Genomic DNA, 24,019 nt, shown 5'->3' with positions numbered 1-24,019 from the left:
AAAATGTGTCGAACTGAAATGCATCTGCCACAAGCACTGGAAAGTGCTGTGTTCCCTCGCCGGAACAGAAATATAAGGGTTAAAGGACACTGCCCTATTCTGGAAGGAGATACACCAGGCCAGATATTTGGTTTTATTGTCATCAGCTTATTATATGACATTTCCAGTCACCGTTCCTCCAAACAGATTAAGACAAGACTCAAATACGAAGAATTTTTTTTCTGTGATGCAACCCAAACTGACTTCCTTGTCTATTTTGTCAACTATCTCATTTCTCTGTGCTGTAGCAACACTTCGCAACCCGTAGCGAGGTGGGTAAGCTAGCCGACTGTGAAATCCTGCAGCTGGAATTTGAATATCGCTGAAACAGCATGGTGCAAGTCCCCAGACCTTCGTAGTTGCGAGCTAAATTTCCTCATGCTGTGCTGTGTTGGTCTCTTACGTCACTGAAGATGGGGCCCTCTCACAACAAAGTTGGACAGAGTCACTATAAATACTCGCCTGAGCAGTACCTTCTCTTCAACTACTGCGTGTGCCTTGCCCAACACACGCGCCTACTGCCTGCTGGATACTGACGTCAGTCAGTCTCGCGTCTGCAACGCCACCAGCCGCTGCTACTCGTACTTTCCTGAGGCAGCTCTCCTCTCCGTCGTCCGAGAGCCGCCGTGGCCAACTACGACAAAGAATCCTGTACTGGGCTGGCAGCTGCCGCCTAGGGTTTTTTTCACGCTATTGAGTCTCCGCGATCAACTTCTGTAAGAGCGTTTTGCTGACTAACGAATGTTATTGCTAACTGAGATCTTATGATTCCACGACCACTAAGGAGCTGGTAAGATCATTTTACCTTTATATATAATGGTTTTGAGAAAATTCTTAACCTCTAGCTACAACTCATCTACTCCAGTCATTTAAGGCTTCTATGCCATTCTGCCCTCTGAACAGTGAATTTGTTTGGATCGCAAACCCTGAAGACATGGTCAGAATAAGCGAGACAGCAGCCAAGAGATTTCTCCAGATTAGATCCATCAGCCTAAAATATTGCGAAGGGGTGAACCAGAAAAACTTACGAGTATTTGCTTTTCTAAAATAACTCTGGTCTTCCTAAGAAGTCAGGGGACTCATTTGCTCCAACATCATTGTAAAACATTAATACTTGCCATACCAGTTTCTAAAGTATAGCTACTGGCCGAATCGTAAGTTGTCTTTTGAAGCGCAAGCTGTTATTCTGAGTTGCTCCATTGATTGTCGAACAACGGTATGACACACATATGTTTGTGGCAGGGAGTAGATCGTACCTGCTTGTCGCACCATGAAGAGTTTCCGTCTGATGTAATGGGATGCCACCTTGCTGTCAACGCAGAGGCAGGGGACGGGACTAGTCCTAAATGCACTGTGGCCAGTCTGATTCTTTCAAGGTGGACTGCAACGAAGATCTTCAGGTAAAATGGTCAGCAGTTCTGTACACTGTTCAACTATAACCAAGCCAGGACTACACAAATGTTCTATAAAATTGCAGCCTAAACTAGTTACGCCCATTCACATTTGTTGAAGTTTACACTTTTCAAAATAACGACCGTTGTAAGGAACCTTGTTCTCAGGTGTAGGAACCAGTAAGGTTTGTCAAGTATGAGGCCATGTCACCTCAAAGCATGAAGGAAATTTAAAATTGTGTTCGTCACTTTGGTTTCTGTAAGAAACTGTGTGTGTGTGTGTGTGTGTGTGTGTGTGTGTTTGTGTGTGTATACTGACGGTACTGGAAAGGGGAACGTATACTTACCGAAAAATGCAAATGCGTGGTGACGGAAGCTGCTTGTCGGCTAAGGTTAACAGGGAGCAGAGTGGAATAATATGCATAATGTATGAAGATGACAACTCCTCGTTTAACTCTCTTCCCACAGGTGTCGTTCTTTCTGTGTAAGGTGTAACTACTTTAAGTGGAATGGTAAAGTAATTCAATAAGTCTATTGTAAACACAATCACCAAGATCTTCACTGAGCTAGTAATCTCAGTTCCTCCACATATAGTCATAACCTATATACACTCCTGGAAATTGAAATAAGAACACCGTGAATTCATTGTCCCAGGAAGGGGAAACTTTATTGACACATTCCTGGGGTCAGATACATCACATGATCACACTGACAGAACCACAGGCACATAGACACAGGCAACAGAGCATGCACAATGTCGGCACTAGTACAGTGTATATCCACCTTTCGCAGCAATGCAGGCTGCTATTCTCCCATGGAGACGATCGTAGAGATGCTGGATGTAGTCCTGTGGAACGGCTTGCCATGCCATTTCCACCTGGCGCCTCAGTTGGACCAGCGTTCGTGCTGGACGTGCAGACCGCGTGAGACGACGCTTCATCCAGTCCCAAACATGCTCAATGGGGGACAGATCCGGAGATCTTGCTGGCCAGGGTAGTTGACTTACACATTCTAGAGCACGTTGGGTGGCACGGGATACATGCGGACGTGCATTGTCCTGTTGGAACAGCAAGTTCCCTTGCCGGTCTAGGAATGGTAGAACGATGGGTTCGATGACGGTTTGGATGTACCGTGCACTATTCAGTGTCCCCTCGACGATCACCAGTGGTGTACGGCCAGTGTAGGAGATCGCTCCCCACACCATGATGCCGGGTGTTGGCCCTGTGTGCCTCGGTCGTATGCAGTCCTGATTGTGGCGCTCACCTGCACGCCGCCAAACACGCATACGACCATCATTGGCACCAAGGCAGAAGCGACTCTCATCGCTGAAGACGACACGTCTCCATTCGTCCCTCCATTCACGCCTGTCACGACACCACTGGAGGCGGGCTGCACGATGTTGGGGCGTGAGCGGAAGACGGCCTAACGGTGTGCGGGACCGTAGCCCAGCTTCATGGAGACGGTTGCGAATGGTCCTCGCCGATACCCCAGGAGCAACAGTGTCCCTAATTTGCTGGGAAATGGCGGTGCGGTCCCCTACGGCACTGCGGAGGATCCTACGGTCTTGGCGTGCATCCGTGCGTCGCTGCGGTCCGGTCCCAGGTCGACGGGCACGTGCACCTTCCGCCGACCACTGGCGACAACATCGATGTACTGTGGAGACCTCACGCCCCACGTGTTGAGCAATTCGGCGGTACGTCCACCCGGCCTCCCGCATGCCCACTATACGCCCTCGCTCAAAGTCCGTCAACTGCACATACGGTTCACGTCCACGCTGTCGCGGCATGCTACCAGTGTTAAAGACTGCGATGGAGCTCCGTATGCCACGGCAAACTGGCTGACACTGACGGCGGCGGTGCACAAATGCTGCGCAGCTAGCGCCATTCGACGGCCAACACCGCGGTTCCTGGTGTGTCCGCTGTGCCGTGCGTGTGATCATTGCTTGTACAGCCCTCTCGCAGTGTCCGGAGCAAGTATGGTGGGTCTGACACACCGGTGTCAATGTGTTCTTTTTTCCATTTCCAGGAGTGTATATTCCAATATGATATTTTAAGCGAATAGCTGAGTTTCGTGATTTCTTGTAGGTTGACTGGTTATTGCATTTCACAGTACCAGCTCCTTTATTATCTTATCACCTTCATTTCATTTACGCACTGTCCAACACTTTGATACATTATAATTGAACTAAAGCCTCGTTGCGAGTCAACTGGTGCCTTTAGAATATGACAAAAATAAATTAAATATTGTATAACAGGGTCGCCACTAGGTTTTACTACATAGAAAAGAAAGAAATAAGTTCCGATGTTCTTCATGTTTTAATCATACCAGTGAATGAAATTTTCTAACCATATATCGTCAACTGGTGGAACTTACAAGTTGTGCGGACCCTTTCATACATGGAGGTAAAGTAAAAATTCATCGCCATTTAACTGAAATGAATTGAATACCATGTACTGCCAAAAACTTACGAAACAAGAAAATAAATAGCAGCAAACTGTCAACAAAATATCAATCATCCATAGAATTTTTACCCAGTCCCTGATGCACTCAGCCAATCTCGCGGAGCAACTAGGGAATGTCCTTCCTCTGACAGACGCAGCTAAGAGTGAAGTGCTGCCCAATGATTTTAGCGGGCTGGCTTCTGCATCGTATGCTCGATTCTGAGTTGAGCCAATCGGCGTTCTCCAGATCCCCCACCAGAAGTCAGGCTCCCTCCCCTTGTTGCAAATACTGTTATATTATATTCGTAGAAATACAAATCTCCCTTTAATAGGAGTATTTTTTTAATTTTCGAGCTTATTATTCGTTTATGTCACTCAATGAGGTAGTTTAAGATTCAGTATTTCGTGCCATAATCTCTTCCCGCGGTTTCTCTGTTCTGTCCTTGATATTTATTAATACAAGAGGTCAAATGTTACTGATAGGATACTAGTAGTAGACGGCAAATCATCGAGTAAAACTGAAGTGATATCAGGTGTTCCCCAGGGAAGCGTCCTGGGACCTCTACTGTTCCTGATCTATATAAATGACCTGGGTGACAATCTGAGCAGTTCTCTTAGGTTGTTCGCAGATGATGCTGTAATTTACCGTCTAGTAAGGTCATCCGAAGACCAGTATCAGTTGCAAAACGATTTAGAAAATATTGCTGCATGGTGTGTCAGGTGGCAGTTGACGCTAAATAACGAAAAGTGTGAGGTGATCCACATGAGTTCCAAAAGAAAGCCGTTGGAATTCGATTACTCGATAAATAGTACAATTCTCAAGGCTGTCAATTCAACTAAGTACCTGGGTGTAAAAATTACGAACAACTTCAGTTGGAAAGACCACATAGATAATATTGTGGGGAAGGCGAGCCAAAGGTTGCGTTTCATTGGCAGGACACTTAGAAGATGCAACAAGTCCACTAAAGAGACAGCTTACACTACACTCGTTCGTCCTCTGTTTGAATATTGCTGCGCGGTGTGGGATCCTTACCAGGTGGGATGACGGAGGACATCGAAAGGGTGCAAAAAAGGGCAGCTCGTTTTGTATTATCACGTAATAGGGGAGAGAGTGTGGCAGATAGGATACGCGAATTGGGATGGAAGTCATTAAAGCAAAGACGTTTTTCGTCGCGGCGAGATCTATTTACGAAATTTCAATCACCAACTTTCTCTTCCGAATGCGAAAATATTTTGTTGAGCCCAACCTACATAGGTAGGAATGATCATCAAAATAAAATAAGAGAAATCAGAGCTCGAACAGAAAGGTTTAGGTGTTCGTTTTTCCCGCGCGCTGTTCGGGAGTGGAATGGTTGAGAGATAGTATGATTGTGGTTCGATGAACCATCTGCCAAGCACTTAAATGTGAATTGCAGAGTAGTCATGTAGATGTAGATGTACAAGAAGTGTCATGGCACAGTGAAAACAATGGAGACTTTATTAAATAGTAAGACATAGGTACGGCACTCGAGAGACACACTGCATGCGGAATCAGGGCAAGCGGGCACAACAATTAGCACATCCCAGGTGAAAATGTTACCCTACTGCAGTCGCGGATACTGTCAGGGTAACAACACGCTGTAAGCAATGGTCACAGCAAGGTCAGCTGACTGAGGCCAAAACAAGGAAATGCTGACCGAGGTGGGGAGTTTCTAGACTATTCCGTGAGGTTCTGGAAAGATTTTGATCATTGAAAGGATCTTAAGTGAAAGCATGGGACAGCAACACTGTTAGGGGAAACCTGTCTAGACCCTGAGAAAGCAGAATATAAACAGCAGTTCGGGGAGTCTCAGGAGTAGCCGATGAGTAAAGCAGTGAGAGAGCTAGTGAGCGAGTCACACAGTTGGAGCCTCAGTCATCATCAGGTAGCAGCTGAGTTGTTGGGAGCCATCACTGTAAAGTGACAGTTGGATGATACTGCAGTAAACTACGAGAAGAATACATGAATTTAGGGAGGCACTGATTTTCCTGTTCTTACACTGAGTTTCCTGCCTGTTAGCAACGAGCTCTGTAGAGTTTGTCTCTAGAAGTAGCAAAGAGTAATAGTATTTCTAAATGTCAAAATATACATAGGAACAAGTGCCACCTTACGCTTTGCCCTTAGTGTCTACTTACGTGAGTAGCAACAAGGAATAATTGTTAGTTTTCAGTGTATGAGAAGGAACAAGTGAGGTCTCGCACTCTCCTCTTACCTCGATTTGAGAATTTGATGGAATCGTTGGAACGAGTCACTATCGAATCACTTGTCTCTGATAGTAAAAGGTAGAACCCAGGAACGCGGATCGCTGGAGTGGTAGTGTAATCGTTGATGGATAAAAAGCCACTGTGAGGCACCTCTCTGAGTAAGGATGAACTACTGAAAAATTAAGTGTTCTTGAATTGTACTAGGAAGTGTTTGCACCCGTTATGACTTGCTACAATCTTCTCCTCTGCATGCCATCATCACTTCTGCTGAATGTTTTAGGAGACTCACTCCGTTAAAGACAAATAAGTAGATCTCAACCCACAGTGTTGCCAATGTCCTGACGGCGGAATGCAGGCCACACCTATATACCAGGCTTGTGGGACACAACAGTTCATACAAAATCTCCCTCATCTCTTGGGTGGTGGACGGGGTGAGGGGGGGGGGCGGAGAAGGAGGGAAGGATGACACTCGTTTTGTAACAGCATCTACGAGGAGAAAAGAAATCTCACTGCTGGTGGGATATGCCTGTTGTGGGGTGTAGCTTTGTATAGCCGATCATAGCCCTCCTCCCTCCCGCCCAACTTACTTCAGGCACCAGGATAGCTTTGTCGTCTCAAAGAACAGCCCGACATTGCAGTTTTCTTGCAAAATGTTGCCATCTCGTTGCCCTTGTTGAGCGGCAGAATAATTTTATTGTACATGCTTAAATTTTTTGAAGCTGGACCCAGCGAGCTCAGAACAAAACAGGCTAGGTCGTCGCCGGTGTGCCAGTTGGAATGTTAACAAGATATACCATCGATTATAACAGACATCAGGATACGAAGCGAACATTGCCACACAACCTTCGAGCGAGGAAAGTATAAACGCAGTGGCCGCAGTGCTACATAATGTGGTAGTGTGAAGTAATACTTCACAACTTCAGCGCAAGAGCCCCACTGCGAAGTCAGATTTAGACAGAAAGACACTATGTTGACGATACAGAATATTTTCTGAATTAGCACAATGAGGCAAGGAGCGCTGACGAAAACGATAAACGAGGGCAAACGCGGTCATATAGCTAGAGCCACAGCATGATAGTCGCAATCTCGGGCTTTTAAACAACGAGGCTCTTAGAGCTCAAAGACATATTCAGTCGTGATCCCTTTCTGTCCGTGTTGCTAGAACCAGAGAGTATGATGGTCAATTGAGTTTCTATCAAACCACGAAAAGCTAATCAATGATGGACTGCCTGCTACCTGCATGCTGATTTCAACACCGAGACATAGCCAACTTACACATACCACAACTGTGGTCCGCTATTGCTGTCTACTGTGAGATCATGGATGATTTGAAGACTGATGTGTGGGCAGCCCTCCTGTACTACTGATCATCTAGGATGATATGCGAGCTGTTATCTCCACAACAACCAGGCGTGGCACGTTCACAGAGTCACCTGGCCGACTCGTGAACAACTGCTGCAGCCTTGGTCCATCTAGGGTGGATGACTAGGGCCTTGTGTTCACAGCCACCGATGCACTGGACCACAGCCAGCTGTCCTCACCAGAGTGCACGACAGGCACAGATACCACGGTATCAGTGACGCCTGTAGGCGTAACTCGATGGTGAGTGTTCATCGGAGGTGAGGGTATCATATGGAGTGCCCCAGGGAAGTGTGGTAGGTCCGCTGTTGTTTTCTGTCTACATAAATGATCTTTTGGATAGGGTGGATAGCAATCTGCAGCTGTTTGCTGATGATGCTGTGGTGTACGGGAAGGTGTCGTCGATGAGTGACTCTAGGAGGATACAATATGACATGGACAGGATTTGTGATTGGTGTAAAGAATGGCAGCTAACTCTAAATATAGATAAATGTAAATTAATGCAGATGAATAGGAAAAAGAATCCCATAATGTTTGAATACTCCATTAGTAGTGTAGCGCTTGACACAGTCACGTCGATTAAATATATGGGCGTAACATTGCAGAGCGATGTGAAGTGGGACAAGCATGTAATGGCAGTTGTGGGGAAGGCGGATAGTCGTCTTCGGTTCATTGGTAGAATTTTGGGAAGATGTGGTTCATCTGTAAAGGAGACCGCTTATAAAACACTAATACGTCCTACTCTTGAGTACTGCTCGAGCGTTTGGGATCCCTATCAGGTCGGATTGACGGAGGACATAGAAGCAATTCAGAGGCGGGCTGCTAGATTTGTTACTGGTAGGCTTGATGATCACGCGAGTGTTACGGAAATGCTTCAGGAACTCGGGTGGGAGTCTCTAGAGGAAAGGAGGCGTTCTTTTCGTGAATCGCTACTGAGGAAATTTAGAGAACCAGCATTTGAGGCTGACTGCAGTACAGTTTTACTGCCGCCAACTTACATTTCGCGGAAAGACCACAAAGATAAGATAAGAGAGATTAGGGCTCGTACAGAGGCATATAGGCAGTCATTTTTCCCTCGTTGTGTTTGGGAGTGGAACAGGGAGAGAAGATGCTAGTTGTGGTACGAGGTAGCCTCCGCCACGCACCGTATGGTGAACTGCGGAGTATGTATGTAGATGTAGATGTAGGCTACTGACCTACACTCCATGTCTGGCTTCCTACTCACAAAGCGACCCCTGTTCTGCAAGTCGCAGTACCTTGCAGGATGACAGCTATTTCGGCGAGCTTATGTATGTAAATGTCCTATAAGTTGGATATCATTTGAAGTGTTACTTCTTTTCGTTAAAGAGGAGACGGGTACCTTCCTGTGGATGTGGGCGAGCGCGGGCCGGCGGCACTGCGAGAAGTCGGGGCGCTGCCAGGAGGCGCGGTGAGTGTCGGTGAGGACGCAGCGGCGGGTGGCGGCGCGGCCCGCGTGGGTGGCGGGGCAGGGCACGGCGGTCAGCTGGCCCGGCGCCGCCGCCGCCCACCACACGCCCAGCGCCCCCTCCGCCGCGCACACCGCCACCACAGACTTGTTCACCACCTCCACCGTAACGCTCGCGGAGTTGCTCGCCACGCTGCCTTGCACCTGGCAGTCGAATATTGCTGATTTCTGAAAAATACCAACTAGTAAGGACACGTAGGATATACTGCAAAATGCGTCTGTCTCACAAAAGTGTACTTCAGTTACATTGTCGGAAAAAAAGTCAAGCACCCAGAAAAGGAGTAGGAAACGAAATGAATCTCCAAGGTTTGAAAGGGTATGTAATGTTATTTCAATGATTTCAAAATCGATTCAAATTTACAAAGAATCAAACAGTATTCTTTCTTCTTGGAGCCTTTTGTCCCGCTTCAACGCTGGATCGGCCGCGTTACTATGGATTTGGCAGTGTTAGTTGCAGAGGGTGGCCGGACGCCCTTCCTGCCGCCACCCCGAATCCCCCGGGACGGAATTAGTGTACCCCAGCTGTCTGTATCTAGTGTAAGCCATGGAATAGTGCGGACGTGTTCAAATGTCTGAGAGTCATGTAACTGAGGCGGAACGTGGGGACCAGCCCGGTATTCACCTAGAGGGACGTGGAAAACCGCATTAACGCTCTCGGCTATCCTGGCGGACACAAGGAATCAGACAGTATGAGCCCACATACTGATAAGACACTGTACCCCCTCTGGCCTTCATGCATGATTCTGTTGTAAATGGTGTCGTGAACGAGGATTCTCCGCTCTTAAGTCAAGCTAGCCCACAACTGTTGTAACTGGGCCTCATTATCCTGGTTACTGGCACTGAGACGGAGTAGAAGTTCGAGCTGGTCCCGCATATGGGGGTGTTCTGTCGAGCAGAGATCAGGGAGTCATGCTGGCCAGGGTGTTACCTCAAAATCATGAAGACGGCTTATAGAGACTCGTGCCGTGTGTGGACGAGCATTGTCCTGTTGAAAAGCACCACCACTATGCTGTTATATAACAGGTAACACATGAGGACGCAGAATGTCCAGGGCGTACTGTTGCGCCGTCGGAGTTCCCTCAGTCACCAACAGTCGTGACCTGAAGTCATACCTGGTGGCTCCCCACGCCACGACTCCACTGTGCCTCTTCAAAACATTGGAAGAATGGGGGCTCTTTCCAAATCACCGCCCTATTCAGTGACGATGGTCATCAAGGGTAGTGCACAACCGCGATTCATCCCTGAACACAATTCGACTCCATTCATCAGCAGTCCACACTTCCCAGTCACAGCCATTTGTGTTGTGAGGGTAACGGCAGCCCATGCAGGGGACAGTAATTCCTTAGTCCAATTGCTGTTAGTCTGCTACCTGTGCGGGATGACACAGAATGTTGGTAGCAGTCTATTGCTTGTTCTCGGATGGCAAGCACAGATGTGAAAGGGTTACGATGTGCTCGGTGCACGACACTGCAATCCTCTGTTGTGGTGGTCAGACGTGGTTGGCTGAAACCTTGACGACGATTTTGCGGTCCCGCATCGGGCCGCTGTCATATCCGAACGCGCTTCAAATCTGGGCCTTGGGCAGTTCACCAGCCAGCCAAATGAGTCCTTTTTCAAAGTGTGAGTGGTGCTGAAATGCTTTCTCACGCGAGTGCATGGCATCTCGCTGTCCTTCGGAGTGATCAATCAACATTAATTAGATACGTTTGTCTGCATGGTCAAAACCGCAGCAGCTGTTAAAATCAGCTATTAGACTGTTAGTTTTTCCGTCTTGAGCTTACTGCAATTTAATTAAAGAGAATTTTAGACCAGACGCGTTTCGCTTTTATTTATAAAGCATCTTCTGTGCTTATTCTACAAATCGGATACACATGAATATATATTTTTGGTTGTTTTAGATTAAAAGCAGCGTTTTGTTTATAAAGTTGGAGTACAAGTTACTCACGATGTGGCTCTACATATTATCCAAACCACTGCTTCGTCCCTCCATTCTAGCAGTGGTTGGTGTTGAAGGATTTCATTTCACATATACACTTGACAGTTTTTGCCGTTTTGCAGTATTTATTGCTGTGCTTTTCGGTGTTTTTACCCTTCACTCTTGTAAATCGAACTGAAGTTACGTGTGTTTCTTACTCTATGCAGTGTTACAGTACTTATGTCTGTTCATTTGTTTTAGTGCAGGTATCGAGCGTTGCCAAACTGCGAAACCCGCTACCCTCTCCCAATTTCTCTCTCTCTCCCCCACAGAGAGAGAGAGAGAGAGGGCGGGTGTCTCTCTCTCTCTCTCTCTCTCTCTCTCTCTCTCTCACACACACACACACACACACACACACACACACATGCATGCATGAATTAATAAACAAAGAAAAAGTAGTTTCACAGGTTGGCAAAGCTCGGAATCTGCAGAGAAACACAGATAACTTCAGTTCGAAACCCGCTACCCTCTCCCAATTTCTCTCTCTCTCCCCCACACAGAGAGAGAGAGAGGGCGGGTGTCTCTCTCTCTCTCTCACACACACACACACACACACACACACACACACACACACACACACACATGCATGAATTAATAAACAAAGAAAAAATAGTTTCACAGGTTGGCAAAGCTCGGAATCTGCAGAGAAACACAGATAACTTCAGTTCGATTTACAAAGGTGAAGTGTAAAAACACCAAAATAACCAAAATGCAGTGCAACAAATAGTGCAGAATGACAAAAACTGCCAAGTTTATATGGAAATGAAATCTTTCAACATCTGCCGCTACTAGAATGGAGGGAAGAAGCAGTTGTTTGGAGAATACGTAGAAAAACGCCATAAGGAACTTGAACTCCAACTTTATAACCAACACGCTGTTTTTAATATAAAACAACAAAAACTATACAAACATATGTACCCAATTCGCAGAATAACCACGGAAGACGCATTACAAATAAATCCGAAACGCGTCGCCCGCATCTCGTGGTCGTGCGGTAGCGTTCTCGCTTCCCACGCCCGGGTTCCCGGGTTCGATTCCCGGCGGGGTCAGGGATTTTCTCTGCCTCGTGATGGCTGGGTGTTGTGTGATGTCCTTAGGTTAGTTAGGTTTAAGTAGTTCTAAGTTCTAGGGGACTGATGACCTAAGATGTTAAGTCCCATAGTGCTCAGAGCCATTTGAACCATTTGAACCGAAACGCGTCTGTGATAAAATTCTCTTCAATTAAAGTGCAGTAAACTTAAGACGGAAAAACCAGTAATAACTGAACATCAGATACGGCTCACGCCTCTTACGTGTACTAGCAGAGCTCGCAACAACACTAAACACGAACAACACTAATGAAATCTACTGATCCTTGTAATTCTCACCTATTGCAACTCTGATCATTTACGTGTCTGCCAACGGCGTGAACGTGTACGAGGTTTTATTTTGTGTTCCTACCATGTCTTGTGGGTGCTTCACTTTTTTTCTTTTTCTTTTTTTTGACAGGTTGTTTATATTAGAAAAGTGGTCTTTGCAGAAAAAAAATCAAATGGCTCTGAGCACTATGGGATTTAATATCTGTGGTCATCAGTCCCCTAGAACTTAGAACTACTTAAGCCTAACTAACCTAAGAACATCACACAAATCCATACCCGAGGCAGGATTCGAACCTGCGACCGTAGCGGTCATGCGGTTCCAGACTGACTTGCAGAAAACATTATTAACTTGATTACTTTTAAGTCCGAGGTAACAACAATTTTTTTTTACTTTCGTCTATATGTGGTAGATCTGCTGGGTGCACCCGAAATTGCGTAGGATAATCAGGGATATTTTCTCTGTATTTTGCCACAACCGATTCGTGGTCTGCGATGGCTCGTTACAGAGTAAATACATTTCGTTTCATTTCTTAACCCCATTTGTCTTTGTATCTGTATTACACTAAAAATATCTGCACAGTACTGCAAATGTCGACGTTGTGTGTTGTGTGTCTTTTGTGAAAACAAACTTGGTCCACTTACGGTACTTGTTGCAGACAATATGATACTTCATTCTTCGCCATGAAGTTTGCGTTCAGTGCTGTTCGGTTCTGTTACGACTTTGTTTTTCTGTCAATGTTAGTTGTCCGTTAACAACGATAAACAGCAGTGTGGGCAGGTTTACTAATGAAGTGCTGGTCTATATGCACTCCGCTAATAGGTTCGCTGAATGCAATGGAAGACCGACACAAGTCTGCTTTGCTGAGCTGTTCCTGCAATAATGGGAACCACACGACAGTACTTTCTCATCTGACGGTTGTTACGTTACATTTAACTTAGTGTTGCACGTTTTGGCGACGGTGTATTACTGTTGTGAAGGTATTTTCTCAGAAACAAAAATAAATGGGGTAACAAACCGAATAAAGAAGTTTCGTACTGCTATGTTGTGAGGAGACACTGGCGACCAGTGGCCCCTCATACCAAAATGTTCAGAAAATATTCCAGAACAACCTCCGAAGTCTTGTCGATGGAGTTCAGATTCAGCCTGGACAGGGTGGTCAGAAACAGTCTGAAAGCTCGTTGAGCACGCCAGTGCAAGCATTTGCACGCGCTAAAATGCGGTAATGTATAGACACCTGTGAGTCTGTGAGTTACCACTTGTTCAAATGCTCGTTACCAGTGAAAATGTGTCTTGTGCAAAAGTGATAAATTGTAGCTAGGTTAGCAAAAGTTACATCTGTTCAGTTTGAAGAAACCAAACGGAGAACATGTTTGGCGCCACTGTCTCTGGCAGACTGTTAGAATTTTCGTGCACAACGATCTGATCGGCTAACTTCAATTATAATGAAATCGGAAACGGAGCAACGTATCAAATTTTTTTCTTAACAAATATTTTTCAGCACAACCGGCCCTGCATCACCTTACAAGCTTCTCAGACTGTTTCTGACCACCCTGCATGTATTGTAGAGCTAAATATAGCGGCCAAAAGTCACAGAAAGGGGTGTCCCACTGAAAGATGTGTCGTATATGGTGCTCGAACGTTGCGGATAGATGCGACATATGGCGACAGTGTAGACGCGGTATCTCAGCAGTTTGTGTAGTGTGTACTATGAATGTGCGACGATGGTCGGTGCAAGATGCATGAGTCACAGCATATGGGAGATTACACAAGAATCCGGTTTTCCAAGGTCAACAGTGTCCACAGGAGATTTTCAGTAATGAAGAAACAATGATCTTCAGTATCGCAGAGACAATGTTTTGACAATCATAAACCGCCGCACAGGACGCTGGACTTGACGTCTTCTCCGCAGAGTCATACCGGGCAATTGCCGGTCTACCTAATGTAAGCCAGATCGCCACAGATTTGACTATGGGGCTTCAGGAGCCCATTGCTACTATGACTCTACGGACGCAAATGCGCTAAGTAGGTTGCAGAAACTGACTACTTCCTTTTGGCCATTCAGTGTAGACTCTACCTGATCAAAAGTATCCAGACACTGAATGGTGACCCGCCACTCTCTCACTTTAACAACATTTTCAGTCAGATTAATATTCATATTTTATAATTAAATGTTTCTCTGAGACATTTTATGTCCCTTTTTATTATCTACGATAATGATCGAAGCAGAAGAAATGATTTAAAATTTGTGCCTCGGCCAGGGCTCGAACCCGTGTGTTCTCACTTGCTAGACATTACACCAGCGTAATACGATGGTCAACATTGATGCACGAAATACCTAAGCTGAGTGCCCTCCCCAACAACCTAAGCTGAGTGCCACAAACTTTGTTGTGTTGGGGAGGGCACTCAGCTTATGTAGTTCGTGCAGCAATGTTGACCATCTTACTGTGGTGATGCAATGATTAGCATTTCTGTCTAGCAAGCAAGAAGACCCGGGTTCGACTCCTAACCGTAGCACAGATTTTAATTCATTTCGTCTGCTTCGATCATTCATATTTTAGGTCATGGTCTCGGTGTTCCTCAGTACTACAATTGGTATATGTGTTTTATTCTTTTTTATATGAGGATATTGTGGACGCAATGTTCATATAACTGCCTGTGTAGCCTGTGGAGAACTTGTACTCGAGGCGTCGTAGTGGAGGCGATGGAGAAAAGGGGAAAGAGATGGATTGTGGACTATAAATGCTGAGTCCAGTGACCTGGCTGTGCGAGTGTTTCTGGGCAGCAGTGCTCTGTGCATTGTACTTGCAGATGGACTTCGGGCCATGACAATCCACTCTTTCCTCTTAGGGCTGCAGCAGGAGGGCGCCTGTTCACAAAACATTTTGCCTGGGCCAGACAACAGTCTGTCGCAAAGGTGGCTAGTTGTCGGAAAGTGGATGGAGGAAGCCATTTAAGAGAGACTGCTGTAATCTGAGCTTTTGTGCAAACAATGGGCAGTTCATAAAACTCCGAGCATTCTCATGTTAGATGCTGGGACGATACGGATAGAGCGGCTGGTACACGTGTTTGGTGGTGGCAAGACTGTAACTCCACTGACGCCAGGAAATTGCCTGGTTCTTTTAGTGTGCGGCAAAAACATATATTTCATGGATACGACTGTCTGGTAAGGTTGACAGCCTTCTTTCAGAAACTGGAAATGGTCGGGCTGGAAAGATTAGATCGAATGAGGGACTGTGTTTCCATCATATTTTTTCCTGGAACATGGCTACGCTAGCCGTGAGAACGGTGTCTCCCTGGTCTAAAATTTTCTTTTTTCAGACAAGAGATATTTTGAGTTGTTGATTGACTTCTCTCAGGATATGCAAAGCAGGGGCTTGCTCCCCCAGTGTGTGGACCCTGGTAGTGTGTCTGGATTGGCTACCAGGCCAACAGAACAGTTAAGAGGGGGAGACTCAATGAGTAGAGGATAGTTCAGGTAGTTAGTACAATGTGGAGGCGGTTTCGGTTTCGCTGATTCGGCTCCTGTACCAAGGTTGAATGGAAAGTGGTTTTGATTCTTTGCCTTCTTCATCCTCTGGTCCATCCTTGTTGGAAAACTTCAGGTGTTTCACAAGTGGGTGAGATTTGTGGTCTGTAACATGTGGTGGACTAACAGCCGGTGGCAGTTTCCAACTGTACAGACAGTGGACCTGCATATCTTCTCACATATCACGTGTCACGAGGATGAACTTATTCGTCCTCAGTCGGCCGTCTGACGTTTGGCAATTCCAGCATGCACCGTCGTTCCTGTGAGTCAAACTGGTTTGGCCAGACCAGCGAACCGGTGCACCTCACACTGAAATCTGCTGGGATTTCAGGGCTCTGATTGGGAAGTTTCCCACGTTCTGATAATCAGAACGCCAGTCCGCGTACTTTACAAATTTTCGTGGACGCGTCAGAACATTACAGCTGCCGCAGTGCGCCGCTCCTAGCCTAGAGCGCGCCGTTCTCTGCTGCCGCCTGAATCAAGATGAAAAGGCTAAAGTGTTCCTGCAGCGTCGTAAGGTCGTTAAATGATATTCACCACTACCTGCTCTCCAGTGAACATTAGTTTCTGCTGTACTTGGTCGTAGCTTATCCCATTTGCCATTTAAGCAGAATTGGGCCTCACAGTGGATTAGTGTAAACAAAGTCAGATTGCATTATAAAAGGGATGAATCCAGGGAAGAATTTGTATAGCTTCCACCGCAACGAATGCTTTGCAGTGAAGCACTATCCCTGTTCTGATTTGTGTTTATGATTTTTCTGTAAGATTTATGAGCTACACTGTATTTATAAAAGGATTAATAAATTGTCATTATTTTTGTAAACTTAAATACGCCACTTTTCTCATTCATACTCACTCAAATATTCACTAGTTATCAAATGTTCAAATGTGTGTGAATTCCTAAGGGACCAAACTGCTGAAGTCATCGGTCACTAGACTTACACACTACTTAAACTAACTTATGCTAAGAACAACACACACGCCCATGCCCGCGGGAGGACTCGAATCTCCGGCGGGAGAGGTCGCGCAGTCCGTGACATTGCGCCTCAAACCGCGCGGCTACACCGCGGGATTCACTGTTTTTATTTTATTGTGGCGATACATGGCTGCACCAGCAACTCAAGGTTCAATCTTATTACATTAGTTAATTTAAATGTTAATTTGCGTTCTGAAACTGACTGCAGACATAGGCAACAAAAGTGCCATGTGTAAATTCACTAATTTCATATAAAATTTAAGGATGTAGCTCACCTTTTGAAGGTTATTGAGGAGATTATACTTTTCTTTATGTAAAGATAATAACGTTTAGCATCACTCAGGCATATGTTTATGATTAAAACAAGGGACGGCTTGCAACACCACTATATAATGCGGAACTGATAACTAGAAATCACGAGAGATGGGGAGGCAAGTATAAAAGGACGCGAAGAGTATTTTGTTGTCAGTGGAGAAGCAGAACAGCAGAATGTGTCGGTCCTGAGAGCTCAATGACTTCGAATGTGGACTAGTCGTTGGATTTCACCTAAGTAACAGATACATCAAGGACACTACAACCCATCTAGGACTGCCCAAGACGACTGTTGGTGATTGTGAAGTAGAAACACGAAGGAATAACGATAACTAATCCAAGAACAGGCAGACCTCATGTACTGATAGACACATACCGTTCAGGATTGCGAAAGGTGGTTGCAAAAAGAATATATGAAACATTACTATCTTCTCTGGTTTCTGCTTTTTAAGGAAGAAAGAACTGCCATTCCTCCACAGATATTTGGACACATCATTGAAAGTGTCTCCAGTAAAGTTCAAGCCATTATAAAGGCGAAGAATGGAAAAACCTATATTAACGTCCACTAACATGTGTTTGGACACATTTGATCAGATAGTGTATTTGTGTGAAGTTACGGAAATGGTGCACTAAGTTGTTATTTGTCTCAGGTTCACAGTGAAACGTCCCCTTTTGAACAATTATACAAGACTGTGCTTAAACTGACACACAATATTTTGTTAGCGCAACGCAATCTGACTTTCAATAATCCCTACAAAAGAATGAGCCCTGACTAACATTAAACTATACCTTTCACAGATCACTTACCTCACAAAAATCTTCGCTACTCAAGCTACTGCAATACAGCAAGCGCCACTACTGCCAGCTAAATAAAAGATTCAAACTACTGAAGGCACTAACTACTGATAGGGATAGTTAGCAAATGAAAGATATTAATAGAGAACAAACAATGTATTTACCTTGATATCATCATATATAAATATAGCAGTTCATGACAAATTTCAAAACTCCGCCATCTCTCTCCCCACATCCACCACTGCTGGCGGCTCACCTCCAACTGCGCAACGCTACGCGCTGTTCACAGCCAGCTACCTAACACTACAATGGCGAGTATTACAACAATGCAAAGCAGCCACAGACTGCACACAGCACAGCCAGTGATTTTCATACAGAGGTGCCGTTACCAATAAAAAAACCTAAACAGCCTACTTACAACAGTTATAAGGCTGTCACAGCTGATTTACTACGGAAACTTTTGTTGCCTACAACGAGTAACTCTGTTAGAAGGTAGTTGCAAGAAGTATAGGAATGTTTCCTCGTAGACTAAAACTGTGTGCCGGACTTGCGCTTGAACGCAATATCTTGCTTTCCGTGGCCAGTGTTTTTGTTGGGTGAGCTATCCGAGCCCCACTCACGACCCGCTTTCACCGCCTCACTTAACGCCAGTACTTCCACCCCACTTTCATAAATTCACAAAACCTCTTGTGCTTACCTTGCAGGAGTAGCACTTCGGAATAAAGGAAGTGCGGAGAAACAGCTTCTCAGCTTAGGTTGTACCATACATCAGGGCACACACACTGCAGAGAGAAAGATTCATTCTGGAGAATACGAATGAACCTTACGGCACCAACCCTCCTCTTCTTTGTCGGGAAGGCAAAGGGGAAAGCAGCCAGTAGCGTGTGGCGTACCCTTCCAAGTACTGGCCACGACCGGCTTTGTCTAACTTTGGTGATCTGACGGGACCTGGTGTATTCAAGGAGTAAAGGATATTGACAAACGAAACGGCAGGTACTGAAAGATTGTGGCTAGTATTCAATGGATAGATAAGATGAGTACAGGGACCAGTTGCCAAAAATGAACATATTAGCTACTCCTGACTGATGACCACACGAGGTTCTCAGCTGAATTTCAGTTCAGTATAACGAGCTATCCTGTGCACCATCTGCTGTGGAGAGATTGAGAATTTCTCCTCCGGGTCAAAAGGCAATAAAAATTTAGTATCATGGTGACGGTAGACTCATGATTTCGGATGTTACCATTTAAAAGAAAGAGTCTGAAGACTGAAGAGCTCTCTAGCATCTGTAGCATGGTCGGTCACATGAGAACAAAGCTGTTCTGAGATAGTGAAAGGTTTATTAGACTCTCTTATTTAATTTTCATGGATGACAGCGCTCATGCTCATGTTGAGTCATAAGAAAATTAGGACATATCGTGAGTTGAGTAATCTTCATACTCGCAAGAATTGCTGACAGTGTCCAAAACAGACGAAGATCGTCTGTTTTGTCCACTGATCTTTTAACATGCATGCGGTAATGACAATTCTTGACATAGCTTGCTGCTCTGAGTGTTGCTTTCTTTCCATGTGTGGAGCGAAATATCATATTCACTGCGTAAATGAAGTTTGCACATCTCTAACAAATTAATACGGTCTCTTGGTGGTGTATTAGCGAAGTCAGCTTGAAATAAAACACGATACATGACTGAGCCTTAGTAAATGTCAAGCAGGTTAGTATGCTTCATGAATGATTTATTTTATTATGTGATAAATCAAAAGAATTTACATTATAGACCGCCTTAGTATAATTTTAATAGTCTTTGAACGCTAATACTAGACAAAAAAGCTATTAGTACCATTTTATTAGGTATTATGCATGTAATTTTTATTCTTTTCTCAGAAGCATACTCTTAGGTTACACTGAAGTAGGCTAGGCATGCCACAGAAATAGTGAATCATTTTATTTCAATGAATCATGATGAGTTAGCAGTGTTGAAGGTAGGTATTAGTAGTAGGGCACTGTCGGAATGGGTGGAAACCGCTGACTCAGCCTTAAGTCAGCACTTTAAACTATCGCAAAATGACACAGCTGCGCATGTCATATTTCGCTGACAGCAGCATTAGCACTTTCCTATCTCCAAGGTCATTCCTGGAATCATGAAATCTGGCTGCATGCCAAGATCAGGGAGGGGTGGGAAGGGGAGCGGAGGGGAACCGAGGAGAGGGGAGAGGAGAGGAGGGAGAGGGGATGGGAATCATGTTATATCAGCATCAGCACTACCTTATCTCCAAGGTCATACTGGGAATTATGACAGCAGCAGAAGCAAATCCAGCCAAATGCCAATGGCATGTAAGGATGTATGGGGAAGGGAAGGGAGGAGAGGGTAGATCCCCACATCCTATACCCCATACCCTGCACCCCACACTCAATGCCCCGCACCTGGCAACCAAGTACGGTAAGTGTCGGATCTGCTTAACATTTTGTATTTTGTCAACTATGTTTGCATTACTGGCTTCCAAAAATTCGTTTAAGGACTTGTCCACCAGTCAAACTGGTAAATTCCATTTGAACATATACACCATTCCCCATGGAATACAGGGACAAGTAGACAGCACATTTCTCTATAAATAATTGAAAACCAACATTTGCTTACAAAATATAAATGACGAAAATGAGTTTTACCTTAAATACTACCCCAAAAACCCTGAAACATGAAATAAAACCAAGTCATGTTTCACATCGCGCTTGCTCCTTCACCAGCAGGTGACTGCACTTTAGAAAAAGAGTGCTTGCTCCTACAAGCCGATGGTAACGCTGTAGAAGGAGCGGACTGCTATCTGTGAAGCATGATTTCTTACAGCTACCAACGGTTTGCTGCACACTTGAGAAAAAAACAGAGCCGTAAATTAATTATTTTCCACATCTGAGATGTTGCAGTATTCCAAAATGACTGCAATATACGTCGCAGCGCAAAAAGTGCGATGTTTACATTGATTTTCTAGGTCGTAGTTGAGGTTAACAGCAAGCAAAAATACGCTATAAGGTTCAAATCACTTAATGTGCCGTCACATACATCTGCAACGAAAAGAAAGCGTAAGCTAATTTCCAGATATACACATGTACGCCAAATTAGTGAATAAAATACTTAAGTATTACTCCAGCGCCAGGTTTCCAAACATATTAACAGCTGACATTTTAGAAGGAATTGCTGTCATAAAATTAACCCGATTATAACTGCAGAAAAAGGCGTGTTATCTAAAATACTACGCTAAGCAGACAGCATGCAAAAATCGTGTTATTACCTGGTAGTGTATTATCACCTTAGAAGTGAAGATGAAGTACATTATTTCATGTGTGGCACATTACACTGACGTGACAGAAGTCGTTGGATAGTGATATACACATATACAGATGGCGGTGGTCTCACGTACACAATGTATAAAAGGGCAGTACATTGGTGGAGCTGTCATTTCTACTCAGGTGATTCACGTGAAAAAGTTTCCGACGGGATTATGGCCTCACTACGAAAATTAACAGACTTTGAACGCGGAATGGTAGCTGAAGCTAGAAGCATGGGACATTCCATTTGGGAAATCGTTAGAGAATGCAGTGTTTAAAGATCCACAATGTCAAGAGAACACAAAATTTCAGGCGTTACCTCTCACCACGGACAACGCAGTTCCCGACAGTCTTCACTTAATGACCTAGAGCGGAGGTGTTTGCAAGTAGTTGCCAGTGCTAACAGACAAGCAACAGTGCGAGAAACGACCACATAAATCAATGTGGGATGTACGACGAACGTACCCGTTAGGACAGTGCATTGAAATTTGGCGTTAATGGGCTGTGGCAGCAGACGACCGACGCGAGTGCTTTTGCTAGCAGCATAACATTACCTGCAGCGCCTCTCCTGGGATCGTGACCATATCGGTTGGCCCCTAGACGGCTGGAAAAACCGTGGCCTGATCAGATGAGTCCTGATTTCAGTCGGTAAGAGCTGACGATACGGTCTGAGTTTGGCCCAGACTCCATGAAGCCATGGAACCAGGGTGTCAATTAGGCACTGTGGAAGCATAACGTTGTGGGCTGTTTACATGGAATGGACTGGGTCCATTATATTTGGAAACTTGGATACTTCATGTTCCCAAAAAGCGATGCAATTTTTATGGATAACAATGCGCCATGTCACCGGGCCACAACTTTTCACGACTGGTTTGAAGAGCATTACAGTCATTTCGAGCGAATAATATGGACACCAAGATTGCTGATATGAATCCCATCGCACATTTATGGGACATAATTGAGAGGTCAGTTCATGCAGAAAATCATGCACTGCCAACAATTTCGCAATTATTGACGGTTACAGAAGTAGCATGGCTGAATATGTCAGCAGGGAGCTTCCAACGAATTGTTCAGTCCATGCCACATCGAGTTGCTGCACTATGCCGGGCAAAAGGATGTCCGGCACTTTATTAGGAGGTGCCACGTGACTTCTGTCACCTCTGTGAACATTAAGACAAACTGTGAGAGGGTTCAAAATGGTTCAAATGGCTTTGAGCACTATGGGACTTAACTTCTGAGGTCATTAGTCCCCTAGAACTGAGAACTACTTAAACATAACTAACCTAAGGACATCACACACATCCATGCCCGAAGCAGGATTCGAACCTGAGACCGTAGCGGTCGCGCGGTTCCAGATTGTAGCGCCTAGAACCGCTCGGCCACTCCGGCCGGCAAACTGTGAGAGGGACTTCTGCAAGATGGGTACGGAATTTGTTGAACGCTGACCAAAAGTAAACGCGATAACGAAATTCGCAGCAATAATTTGGCTGATTTAAAAATGAACTGTCTTAATATTGTGCATCAGTCTGCTACTGTGCTACATGTGAGTGAACCACTTAACGCCAGTGACGGAATGGTAATTAAAGCACTTGGTGGAAGCCATACACCAAAAATCGATTTCATTGGCAGCAACAATACTCAAGTCTTCTACACCAACTGTGTAAAAAAAAAAAAAAAAAAAAAAAAAAACCGCGAGGACACCACTGACCGAAAAATAGTTAACACAATCCCTTTTATTCGACACAAGGACATTGCCCATAAAGGCCGTTTTGCAATAGGAAAATAGAGGCCCTTGAAATATGAATAGTTAGTAGACACATCCTGTTCGCCAAAGTTGGCACTTTCCGGCTTCAACCAGTTCACATATCTAAACAGAAATGAGAGCGAAGTAATATGTTTAGTCCACTGAAGAGGCCATAGTGACGCAGGTGGCTATTTGCAGTGTCCCAGGAGGGAATTTCGCGGATGGAACGTGTTCGCTGGAAAGACATCGGACAAAATCATTAACCTAAATGGAGACCACATCGAAAAATAAGGTCACCTAATACATAAGGTTCAAAGTGGTTCAAATGGCTCTGAGCACTAGGCGACTTAACTTCTGAGGTCATCAGTCGCCTAGAACTTAGAACTAATTAAACCTATCTAACCTAAGGACATCACACACATCCATGCCCGAGGCAGCATTCGAACCTGCGACCGTAGCGGTCGCTCGGCTCCAGAATGTAGCACCCAGAACCAAACGGCCACTCCGGCCGGCAAATACATAAGGTATTTCACTGGCAGTCCTATAGTTTTTCAGCTTGCTCTAATTATTACATTAATGAATGAAATACTTTGACACGAGTTCCAGAGAGACAAATAAAAGCTACATTTTACAAATTTTTGCTCATCGAGAACACCCCAATTTACGCATGGATTCGTTCTTTCCTGCTTTAGCTAGTGTGAAAACACGATTTCGATTGCTATCTGTCCTGCAATAACCGAAGTAAGAGCTGAGCTTGATTCGCAGATCGCAACAGTAAAGCAAAGATGGCACAGAGAGTTTTGCTGGAATGTAGAAATACGAGGGCGGGGTGAAAAGTAATGCCTCCGAATTTTTTATGTGAAAATTCTGAAAGTTTTTTAAATAAAAGAAATGTTATTGGCATTCCACACCTTTATTTTTCATGTCATATAGCTGCAGCCCCTTCTGCTAGAGGGCTTAGGATTGTAGCACGTAATATGACGGTTCGTAACGTAACTATGTGGGTGAGTGAAGGACAGCGTGCCGTAATCGAGTTTCGATTCGGAAGAGTTCGTCCACAGATGGAACACCAT

At 44.9% G+C, this 24,019-nt stretch overlaps 1 protein-coding gene across 1 annotated transcript in view; it reads right to left on the bottom strand.

Annotated features, from left to right (window-relative positions):
• Nucleotides 1–24,019, bottom strand: part of LOC124556266 (adhesion G protein-coupled receptor L4-like) — a 370,316-nt gene that overhangs the window by 139,588 nt on the left and 206,709 nt on the right. Inside the window, exons 5-6 of the mRNA XM_047130252.1 lie at nucleotides 9,015–9,107; nucleotides 8,814–8,957 (exon numbers count right to left, since the gene is read on the bottom strand). Of these exons, the coding sequence (XP_046986208.1) occupies nucleotides 8,814–8,957; nucleotides 9,015–9,107 (237 nt within the window). The remainder of the gene's footprint in view (nucleotides 1–8,813; nucleotides 8,958–9,014; nucleotides 9,108–24,019) is intronic.

Source organism: Schistocerca americana, chromosome X (genome assembly GCF_021461395.2).
Source record: "Schistocerca americana isolate TAMUIC-IGC-003095 chromosome X, iqSchAmer2.1, whole genome shotgun sequence".
Lineage (NCBI taxonomy): Eukaryota > Metazoa > Arthropoda > Insecta > Orthoptera > Acrididae > Schistocerca > Schistocerca americana.
Note: the sequence above shows the minus strand (reverse complement) of the source record. Positions and strands in the feature narration are given on the sequence as shown.